This window comes from Spermophilus citellus (genome assembly GCF_964194105.1).
Source record: "Spermophilus citellus genome assembly, chromosome: 11".
Taxonomy (NCBI): Eukaryota; Metazoa; Chordata; class Mammalia; order Rodentia; family Sciuridae; genus Spermophilus; species Spermophilus citellus.
This window is the reverse complement of record NC_138192.1, coordinates 102326945-102338946: the sequence shown is the minus strand read 5'-3', so window position 1 is coordinate 102338946 and position 12002 is coordinate 102326945. Positions and strand designations below refer to the sequence as shown.

The 12002-nt window shown below is 38.1% G+C and overlaps 1 protein-coding gene across 17 annotated transcripts in view; it reads right to left on the bottom strand.

The window, feature by feature from the left end:
* CFLAR (CASP8 and FADD like apoptosis regulator) overlaps nucleotides 1-12002 on the bottom strand; it is a 58446-nt gene that overhangs the window by 33931 nt on the left and 12513 nt on the right. For 12 of the 17 annotated variants that reach the window (XR_014018150.1, XR_014018151.1, XM_081262284.1 and 9 more), the window contains 4 exons: nucleotides 5465-5865; nucleotides 3170-3275; nucleotides 1511-1646; nucleotides 547-644 (listed from right to left, as the gene is read on the bottom strand). Coding sequence is in view for 15 of the 17 variants with exons in the window: in XM_081262284.1 (XP_081118410.1) it covers nucleotides 547-644; nucleotides 1511-1646; nucleotides 3170-3275; nucleotides 5465-5760 (636 nt within the window). In the remaining 2 variants the exon portion in view is untranslated. The remainder of the gene's footprint in view (nucleotides 1-546; nucleotides 645-1510; nucleotides 1647-3169; nucleotides 3276-5464; nucleotides 5866-12002) is intronic. The other 5 variants (XM_081262280.1, XM_081262279.1, XM_081262278.1 and 2 more) reach the window with 1 other exon arrangement.

Genomic DNA, 12002 nt, shown 5'->3' with positions numbered 1-12002 from the left:
AAATGGAATATATATGCATATACTAGCCTCTGTACAATTACAGAAGAAACTGATTTAACAATAGCTGCTTCTAGAGAAAGAACTGGGGGTCAGTATTATGTGGGAGGAGGGAAACTTACTTTTAAAATTTATTTTAGTATACTTTGAAATTTTTGTCCATAGGCACATCCTATCTATTTTTATTTGAAAAATTAAATTTTCAAATGAATAATGAAAATCAAGTTCAGCTACACATATAGACACACAGGCTATCATCCATGAAAAATAGACTAGAAGAAAATATTTCAAAATAATAACAGTAGTTGTCTTTGAGTAGAAGGAGGTAGGTGATTTAGTTTCATCCTGGTATGTTTCTATTTTCCAGATAGCTCAATGAACACTTTTTAGCTTTGTAATCATAAAAAGTTATACATAAATTTAAAACATATATGCATTTCTATAACAATTTGTTCAGATATTAAATATATACTAGGAGAATACATATACTTTGATTAAAACTCTGTAACTGTTTCATGCTGGAAGTCCATATATTTGCTCCAGACTCACCCTTATGCTATATGAAGGATCTTTGAGACTCAAGTTTGGGAGAGAGGTGTGGAGAGAATTCACACAACTTGTTCCTGCTCCTTTCATAGCTCCTTGAGCTATAAATACAAAAGAGAGTTCTAGTTAAGATATATAAATTATTATATATCATATCAAATGAATTTTATTATTATATATATCAAATGAATCTTCAACAATGTTTCAGCTCAAGGTCAATCCTCATCTTTCAACTACCCTAAACTTTTCAACCACATAACTAAATTCAAAATATCATCTTAGATGACTCTTCTACCAAGCATCAGTAAGGATGGATTAAAACTGCTTCTCCTATTCTTGACTGTCCATCATTTGAAAATGTGAGGGTAGAAGAGTACCATATAGATCAGTGGGTCTCAGCCAAGCCCCATGGTGGTAGTCAACTGCTAACGCAGCCCACATTCAGGCTGATGCTAAAAGACAATGGGGGTGGGAGTATAAGGGAGAAAGGCAATGTGACTCTGATCCCCCTTTATCAAGGAAGAAATTGCTCTTTTCCATGAGGAGGGCTGAAACTTGGAACATATCCAGGACAGCTCTGGGACCTCAGTGACACACCCAGTTGGATGGTGGTCATCAGGCTGAATACTGGAGACAGGCAGTAGGGTAGCATCCCTAAATGTCCATAGCTTCACCAGCCTGAGAAAATTAGGGTACAGACTCTTTCTTAAGGGCCAGAATGTTAAGAACTGCTTGGTGGCATTTGACAGAGGGCTGAGACCCTGTGGTGGTAAATATGGGCAATGGAGCTGACAGATCTGGGATATGAGGATGGAAATGGATGTGATCTGTAGCCACAGGCTAGAGCAGGCTGTGGACTTTCAGGTTCCATTCTATCTACCCATCTGACAAATCAGTCTTTACCAATCATAACTACTAGACTCAGAATATTTGCTTTAGATGACTAAGAGGCCAAAATTCTTCTTACCAGACTGCTTGTACTTCTGGATTTTTGTCTTCAGGTCTATTCTGTGGATGTTCTTTAGACATTCTTCTAATAAATCCAGTTGATCTGGAGCAATCAAATTCAGTTTCTCCAAATCAACCACCAGATCCAAGAAACTCTAAGAGAGCCACCAACAAGGAACAAGCATCAGTGGAGCTGATTGATAAGATCCCAAAGCAAACCCCAGCCCAAGTGATTTATAACAGCAAGAAAACATGAAAAGATGAGCCCTCTCTGTGACCTTCAGTGATTCTAATCTGGATACCTCTGTCCTAAGCAAATTACCCTCTTGAATTTTAAATTTAAAAAAAAAAAGAGGTGGTAACTTGTCCTTCAGTCACCAATGTATCTCTAAGTTGATGATAGATACATGGGCCATTTTGTGTCATGGGGGTATATTATGAAAATGCAGGCCTAAAAATAAAACCCTCCTGAGATCCTTCTCTTTCAGAAGGCCAGGTTGGAGTCATACTGAAAACTTTAAGGGCTTCTCTGAAAAGAGAGAACAAGAGGGGAGCTGGGAGAAAGATTTTATGAGAAAAATCCTCGTAACACAACTTTAAAGTTCTTAAATTATTTTAATCAGACATTCCAACTCATTCTGACTCAGGGTGTTGTGGAGAGGTAAAATCAGAACTAAGTTTAGCTATTTTGCTGTTGGTTTGCCTTGAGCAACAGACACTGTCAGAAAAAGAAACTGCTTTGTATTTTATTCCTTTTGTGTTCATCATTTGTTTACCAAAGTGCTATTTTTATTTTTAAAAATAGTAAACATAATTTAATATATGTAAATGACAAGGGAGAAGTTGATTAGGGGAAATAAAAAAAGAGCTTCTGTTTTTACTTTTCTTCTCATTTTGCATTTGACACAGAAATGCAGTCATCCTGTTTTTTTCAGATTTCAGAAATAGAACTAAGATCATTAAGAAACATGAGAAATTTCTTAAGTAATGACTAACCAGAGTCCTTAGATGCAATCTGGCCACGTGAAGGACCTATTGTCATGTACTAGAAATGCAGACTTGTTGGCCTGTCCTGAACTCAGCAATGCCAAGTGGGGTCAACTAGGATTTAAATACTCTTCCAGCAATCATGACATCACTAAGATCTTCACCCCATCTGGCTTCAACCCTAAATCTCTCCTTTAGCCATTTCCCAGATAATATCAGGCACAAGGACCTGCTCCCTCATGGCCTCCACAGGTAGCCTCATGACCCCATACTGACCCTGAACTAGCTGAAGAGAAATAGACGGCAGCAGGGGAGCAAGATGGGAGTAGACTGGCCCTTCCCACCTGGCTCTACTCAGCACAAGCAAATGGGACTTCCTAACCCTGCCAGACAATCTGTCAAATCAGGGAGGAAAACTGATAATACATGCCAGGTCTGTGAAGTTTACAGATGAATCTTTCATCAAGGATGAAACACCCAAAGCTACATCAGAAGACAGTATCCTTCTATTTCTTCTCACTTTAGAAACCAATCCTTTTGCCATTGGTGTCAGGAGAAAGTCACATCAGGTGTCTGACTCCCACTAACACAGTGGCGACAGACTGCCTGCTGCCCTCCCTTCTGTACTGCAAGGTACAGTCTCCCCTGCTGACAGGCTCTGGAGAACATGACCCAAAAAGAGAAAACTCACCTTGTCCTTGGAGACCTTGCCTCGGCCTGTGTAATCCCTCATGAGGAAAATCAGTGCTGATACATCTTTTTTATCCAAATTCTCACCAATCTCCACCATCAGCACCCTATAAACCAGAGAAGTTGCTTTAGTAAACTCAAATAGGTCCTCATGAAAACTCCAAGAGCCCATGCCTCCCCCATGCTGGTTGAAAGACTAACTAACTGGTTGAAAGACTAACTCTTGCCCCCATGTGAACGTGCCCCCCCCGCCCCCATAAAACAGAAAGCTTAGATCACCCAAGAAAGAGATCTTGAGGTGAAACTCATCTTTTCCTATTTTCAACAGGGCACGGTACCTCCCTTTCAACTAACAATTCTGAAAACAACTCAGAGAATAAAAACTTCCCTGAAGAATCCCCTAGCTTCCCCACAAGTTACAGTGAAATGAATTAAGAACCCAAATGACTACCATGTAAGGCAGAAATAGAATTTGAATTGGCCATCTTCTTCCCCTGACAAGCTTCCAGATGGTATTGATTCAGGGGCCATCATCACAAGATTCTAAAGCAAAGAAATGCCTGGGATATCCTGGCCCATGTTTGAATGCAAAAGGCAAAAGGTGCCTACATCATGGGGATTCTGACCTGAGATGTCTTGGTCTACAAAGTCCTGCTGACAATCACCTCTGCTCCAGTTAGAGCTCCTAGGATGTCTTGTGGTTAACATGACTGTCAGCATATTGTCATCACTGCTTAGAAGGTCATTTTCCCAGTTAGACTCCCAGATTCTTAGGAATGGGAGATTCTTCATTCATTTTGCCCCAGAGCTCAACAAACACCAGGCACACACTGCTACACATTAAAGCCTGCTCAACAGATGGATGAAGAACCCAGAGCTCCAGCCTCTCTTCCAGAGGGCCTGATGCACTATTTCCACTCCAAGAGATGCAGAACGGAGAGAGCACACTACCAGACTCTGAAACCCAGTCAGAGCCTCCCAGTGTGAAGAAGGTGCATGACATTATATAATGGTTGGACACATGGAAAAAGATCAAGAATAATAACAACAGTAATCCTTTGCTTCCTGCAGAATGCTTCATAATTAAAAATAATAATAATTTGCTGGAGCCACAGAGGCACATTCCTGTAATCAGGGTTATTTGGAGGCTGAGACAGGAGGATCGCAAGTTTGAGGCCAGCCTCAAAATAAAAAAGGGCTTGGTATTTAGCTCAGTGGCAAAGCACCCCTGGGTTCAATCCCAAGTATCTAAATAAATAAATAAAAACAAAAACAAAGAAGCACATGATCAATTGGTGCTCACAATAGCCTTCTGAAGTTGGATATTATTCTTCTTCAGTTTACAGCCAGGAAACAAAGGCTCAACACAGGTTAGTGACTGGCCACCCTGCAGGGCATATAATTGTAGATGTGAAACTTGAAACAGGCCTTGTAGCCTCAACTCTGTTATACTTTCCAAAGCCCACACTGCTTTCAGCTCTCTTTAGTACAGTTCTTGATAATATATATCATTTCCAAATAAACATTATCGATTGAACAAAAGGCTGGTGGCCTGGAGAAAAAAGAAACAGCAGCTTAGGAACAAGTTCTCTTCCTCCCCCACCAGAAAACTCATTCTTTCCAATGACTTCTGTGCCCCTTTTGAACCTTTAAGACATATCCTGAGAGCAGGAGGAAGAGGCGCCTGAACTTAAGAGGACCTCAGCTGCTGTTCTCCCTTTTGACCTGAAGGGGGCTTAGGAGGCGGTCAACTGAAGAGTTCCCCAGGGTCTCCCAGGGCAGGACCACCAGAAGGAAACTCACCCCGCTAAACTTCCTCTGCAGGGCAACGACTGACAGAAAGTCAGAGTGTCATGGAGTTCCACAAAGATAGGAAGATTATTATAGACTTGTTATTTCCTTTCTCAGTTCCGGAAATTGTCAAAAAAAATGACATCACAGAAAATCAGCTAGCAACACCACTGCGGCTCTCACACTGCCAGAAGCTGGCAAGAATTACTAGCTCTCAGTGGTTCCCATCTTTCTTCCTTTCTTGTCATTCTGTCCTTCAGGCAAACATGTACCATCTGTCCCTTCCACTGTCATTATGCTCTTCTACCCAATTCCTTCAAGCAAGCGCATTTTAAGAATTCAAAGAGTTCAAAGCAATGAAGTGATATCAGGTAGCACTTGGATGAGAGGGAAAAGAAAGTGATGTGGCTGCTCTTGTTACTGTCCTTATTTTTGTCATTCAGTAGAGCCTAGGCCACCTCACGCCCTCCCACTGGTCAAGCCTGCAGAGGAGCTGATGATTTACCTATAGTCCGAAACAAGGTGAGGATGGCTGCGCAAGTGAGCCTCCACGGCTGTTCTGTCCATCTTCAAAATCCGCTTGAGCAGGTCAAACCGCCTCACTCTGTAGAGCAGCTCAGCCAACTGCCCCACAGACAGCTTCCCTCTCTCACATAAAATATCCAGAAGGTCCCTGACTGTAGGTGGAACTACATCTGCAGTAATATCCAGACACAAAAAGAACATCATCTCCTTTTCTTCTTCATCAAGTGCCTCTTCCACCTGAAGAATGACCTCGGCAGATGTCTGGCACAGTGCCATCCTAAGGAACAGTAGTATAGTGCTCAACAGAGAGCCGCGAGGTCACCAACTTCATTTCTGAGGGCTTTCTTCATTTCTTTCAGAGTTCTTCCCAGTGCAGAAGTTCTGTGGTAAGAGCAGATTTTTAAAATCCTTTTATGAAAGTAACTTATGGTTTAGATCATAGATTGAATTCATATGTTTTAAGTCTATAGAGAGAGAGAGAGAGAGAGAGAGAGAGAGAGAGAGAGAGAGAAGAGAGACAGAGAGAGAGAGAGAGATCCTCAGTAGACGAAGCCAAAACCCAAGACTAATCTAAAACCCAAGACAACCAGAGAAAAAGATCTACATGGTAAAGGAAATGAAACCTAAGACAAAATTTTCTCCAAAAAATCCCACATGCTTTGTCAGAACTTATCAGAATGTAAAGCAGGGTAAGGGAAAATCACAAGTAGGGAATTAATGACTAAGTTCACGAGTGCCCTCCGCGGGAGGAAGAGGAAAAAGCTCAATGACTAAGGAACTGAATACAGAAACTGATGTCACAGGGGTTAGCTTCCACTTGCAGTGATTCCCCACCCACGTGGACTTGGGCCAATGCAGGTCTTGTAAGATGCCCTACTCTCTCTGTGGGGTATCAAGAACAAGAGGGAAATAGGCTCTGTCCCTGCCCACCCCTTTTCTTCAGTTGCTCTTTAAAACCTGCACTCACACCTGTAGCTCAGCCTCTAAAGCCCAAGCCCTTTTCCCAACTTCATCTGGATGCACATGGGACTTGGCACTGGGCTGAGAAAAGACCTTGTGAGGTTTTGATTAGGCCTTCAGACCCTGAGCCCCATGGATATGCCAGATGCCCCAAACTCTCAGTAGATTGCTACGTGACTGCAATTGCAATTAGCCCACACCTGATGGCATCTGTGGAAGCAAGGAATTGGTGCAGGAGACCCAGGGAAAGATCTCATCCTGGGGATGCGGTCTGGGTGGGAGTTGGGAAGCTCATTCCTTGGGTGTGTTCTTAACTTCTTCCATTAAAATTCAACATTATTTTTCAAATTTTAAGTTGCAAATGGTGATCACTATCTATTCTACTTTTAAGTTTCATAGTTTTAATTTACGCTAAATCAGCTCTTCTGTTCTGGGCAAGTTCCTTACCTATTCCTATGAGACAGTGTTCAGGTTAAGACAATCTTAGCAAAAAATAAATGGAAACACATCCCAACTCTCTGCATACAAGTATGTTTGTCTAGTTTCGGAATGGTTGTGTCAATCCTGTGTCCATTCAGCCAAACTTCATCGAAGTAGGGTTGTGTGTGAGTAAAGGGAAAAATGAAATTTACTAAAATGACTACTCAAAGTCAAAAATTGGTACTCAAAATGACTTTATTTTTTTGTCTGAAATTTGAACGCTAATTTTAGTGTTTCAGAAAGAGTAAAATCTACACTCACAGACTAATAGTACTTTAACCTAATATGCCAGTTTCCATGAAAAGAACACCAAGTTTGGACTGGGGCTGTGGCTCAGCGGTGGAACGCTCACCTATCATGTGTGAGACGCTGGGTTCGATCCTCAGCACCACATAAAAATAAATAAATAAAGGTGCTGTGTCCATCTACAACTTAAAAATATATTTAAAAGAAAAAAAAACACCAAGTTTTTTTATACTGTACTCACTAAAAGCCACAATCTTGTGAGTAGATGTTATTATAAACTACTATCTAAAATATCTGTATACACTAGAAGAAATAAAATAAGAGGGAAAAATAAAATAAAATAAATACAAGGTCATTAAACACAAGAGTAAGAAATATTATCCAAGTTCACTAGACACATTTGAAAACGAACCAAACAGAATTACCAGAAATGAAATGTTTAAGTCTCTATTTTTAAAAGTAGCCCTCTATATAATTCGTCATTATCAGTGATATAATGATGCCATCAAGAGTTAACAAAATTAGATAATTCTTTAAAAGATTATCCGCTCAGTTCCTCTCCAACAGTTATACCCACGACTGGTTTCTGCCAGTCACACACACTCAACAAGAGCCCTGGCATGCTATCTTCCCTCTGTGCTAACGAGGGTATAGTTTGGCAGCAAAATCCAAATTACTCAGTGGTAGCATCTGGCACACTGAGAGAAAATACCAAAAGAAAAATACAGATCCCTACATGGAACCAGGCCACCTAGATGCAGTATAGGCATGCTGGGACCATGATGGGGGCAGTTAACTGTGGCTAGAGATGTCATGATTGAGAAAGAAAACCATATAAGGGAGAGGTCAGGCTAGGATCCAAGTAATCATGACTTGGTTGGGGTTTCTTTAAACTGTAGGCAAGAAATGAACATAAACATTACTCTAACACTAGGGAAGCCCTTAGTGTCTTCAGAATCAAACACAAAACCTACTCATAGGACCACCTTCCCAACCCAGAGCATGAGAGATTCCAGGTGAAGAACTTCTGCAGAAGGTAAATGCATGTTTAAAAACCACTATGCACAAAAATAAAAATCACCATGACAGTAGACAAAACAAACAGAATTCACATCCTAGGAAACTACATCTGAAAGAATTTAAAATAAGTTATCTTAAAATAAATTTAAAGACATAAGGGAAATTTCTGCAATATTATAGGCACCAGATCAATGGTTCTTATCCATGGCAGTTTTGGACCTCAGGGTTAATTTGATGATGTCTAGAGACATTTCTGGTCACCATCTCCAGATGGTGCTACTAGGATCTGGTGTACAGAGGCCAGGGATGCTATTAAACATCCCACTATACACATTCCCCCACAACAAGGAATTATCCAGGCAAAAAGCTCACAGCACTGAGGCTGAGAAATCTTGTGCTAAATAATCTAGGAGAAAAAAAAAACCCTGTGGCTATAATGTATGTAGAGATGTGGGATAAGACATAAAAACATTTGCTCAAATACACTGTTGAGATGTTAAGAAAATAAGTAAAACTGTAGGAAATCAAAAAGAAAAAAGAGATAAGAACACTACAGTGATATTGTATATAATAGCATCAAACATAACATAGAAATGATTCCAACAAAAGATAGGCAAGATCTCAATGGAGAAAAACCTATATATTATTGAAAAGACATAAATAAAGAATTAGATAAATGGAGAGCCATACTTTGTTCATGAGTAGAGAGATCCAATATAATAAAGATGTAACTTCCCTAAAAAACTGATGTATGGATTAAAAGCAAGAAATTTATCTTATTAGACAGCAGCCTAAAAACAGTTAAAGAGTAATTACAAAAAAGGAGAACCCACAGCAAATATGGTACTTAATGGTATCACGTTAGAAGCATTTCCTTAAAATCAGGACTGAGACAAAGATGTGCATGATTATCCCTTTTATTCAATATCATACTGAAGGACAGAGCCAGCACAGTAAAATGAGAAAGAAGAAAAGATAGAATATCAGCACTTGAATCGAAGAAATGACTATCATTATTCACTTTCTACACAGAAAACTCAAGTATATTAATAAGCAAAATATTAGAATTAATAACAGATTGAAGTTTTTGAGATACATGATCAATAAATAAAAGTCAATTACATTTCAATAATTAGCAAGAAATAGGAATAAGAAGTAGATTTCAAAAAGACACTATTTAAAATAACATCTATAAGTCACATAGAATAAATCTAATGTTTGTTAGTAAGACATTTAAAGAACAAATTACTTTATTGAAGACTTCATTTAAGATGGAGATAACTGAAGAAATCAATATCTTCATCATTCCTTAATCATGGACAGAAAGCTCAATATCACAAAGATACTGAATTTCAAACACATTTGTAAACTCAATATAAGTCCAATCAAAAAGCCAAAAACAAATTTTCCATGGACCTTGGCAAGCTGATTTTAAGTTTATATGACACAGGAAAAGAGAAAAGCCACTAAAACACTTGAAAAAAAAAAGTTCAAACCTCAATAGTTGTCAGACAGGTGCAGACTTAAACTATAATGAGATATTATTTCACATTAGTCAAATGTTAATATCTACTGCTAAATGTCAGAGAAATATGAAATTGTATGTATTACTGGAGGAATTAGCAGCACAATACACAATAGCTAAATTGTGGAACCACCCTAGGTATCGTACCTTCAGTAGATTAATGGATAAAGAAAACGTGGTATATATACACAATGGAATATTACTCAGTATTAAAAGAGAATAAAATCATGGTATTTACAGGTAAATGGATGGAGTTGGAGAATATAATGCTAAGTGAAGTAAGCCAAACCCAAAAAACCAAATGCTGAATGTTTTCTCTGATATAAAGATGCTGATTCATAATAGGGATGTGGGGGCAGCATGTGAGGAATAGACGAACTTTAGATAGGGTAAAGGAGAGGAAGGAGAAGGGAGGGGGATGGGGGTAGGAAAGACAGTGGAATGAGATGGACACTCTTACCCTAAGTGCATGTATGAAAACTAATACCAATGGTGTGACTCTACATTGTGTACAACCAGAGACATGAAAAATTGTTCTCTATTTGTGTAATATGAATTGAATTAAATTCTGCTGTCATATATATAAGAAATTAGAATAAGTAAAATAAATTTTTAAAAAATTGATACAGCTACTTTGAAGAAAAATTTAGCATCATCTGGTAAAACTGAAAACACATACTACTCCATGACATGAAAATTTCATTCCTAAATAAATACCCTTTAAAAACTTGCAGACAGGTATACCAAGAAATGTCCAAAATGTTTCTCATAGCAGTGGATATTACAGCAAAAAGAAAAAAAAAAAGGAAACCACCCAAAAGTCTATCAAGAAGAGATGAAGCTGGGTACAGTGGAAAATGTCTGTAATCCTAGTGACTCAAGAGGCTAAGGCACGAGGATCATGAGTTCAAAGCCAGCCTCCACAACTTGGGGAGGCCCTAAGCAACCCAGAAAGACCCTGTCTCTAATAAAACATAAAAAAGGACTAGGGAAGTGGTTGGGTGGATAAGTGACCCTGGGTTCAATCCCTAGTACCAAAAAAAAAAAAAAAAAGAGAGAGAGAGAGAGAGAGAGAGAGAGAGAGATTGAAAAAAATATTATATTTCTTTAATGAAATGTTATGCAGCCCTGAAAATGAATGAACTATGGAATTATATGAACCTCACAAGACCCAAAAATTTTTGTTGAGGCAAAATGGAAGATGCTAAAATATATATATGATATGATTAATTTACATAAGATTCTAAATATCAAGAAACCACTAATACCATATATTATTTAGGGATATATATATATATATATATATATATATATATATATATATATATATAGTGAAAATATTGAAATTTACATTATAATAATAAATACTGAATTCAGTAAAGTGACTTCCATTTTGTGAAGAAGGGAATGTGACTAGAAAAGAATACAAAGGAGAAATGGCTAAATTTGTAATATTTTTCTTCATAAGTTGAGTGTGACAGGTATATAGATACTAAAATAAATATGTAGTAGTCCCCCATTATCTGCAGGAGATAAATTTCAAAAGCTCCAGTGGATGCCCAGAATCATGGATAGTACCAAACCATACATGTACTAAGATTTTTCCTAAATACACATAACTATGATAAAGTTTAATTTATATGTTATATACCTTAAGAGATTAACAATAATAACTAATATAAAATATCCCAATTAAAATAATATACTGTAATAAAATTGCCAGCCTCACTACTTTGTGCTTTGGGGACATTTTAAGTAAAATAAGTGTTACTTCAGCATACATGCTGCAACAGATGTTCTGATAACCAAGATAGCTACTACCTGACTAATGGGAGGGTATTACATCCAGTGTGAAAACTCTGGACAAAGGGATGATTTATACCTCGGGCAGCACTAAGCAGGATGCTGTAAGATTTCACCGCACTACTCAATTGGTTCACAATTTAAAACTTATTTCTGAAATTTTTATTTAATATTCTTAGATTACTGTGGGTAATTGAAAACACAGAAAGAAAAACCTCAGATAAGCAAGGACTAATATAACGCATACCACAGTATAATAATAAGTCAAAAGGAAATCTTATAGGTTTAGAAACTGAAAAATTAGTTCCTGTTTCTTCTGCACTCAGCCTTTACCAGTTTGATTAATAATTATCATATAAAAGAATACAGTTTTGAAAAAAAAAAGTCATACAGAAACTATCTCATAGCATCTAAATAGCTCTTAGAGCTTCCTTGATGTGAATGTACCTTAGAACAAGAAAGCCTTCAGGTTTCTCAAAGTTAT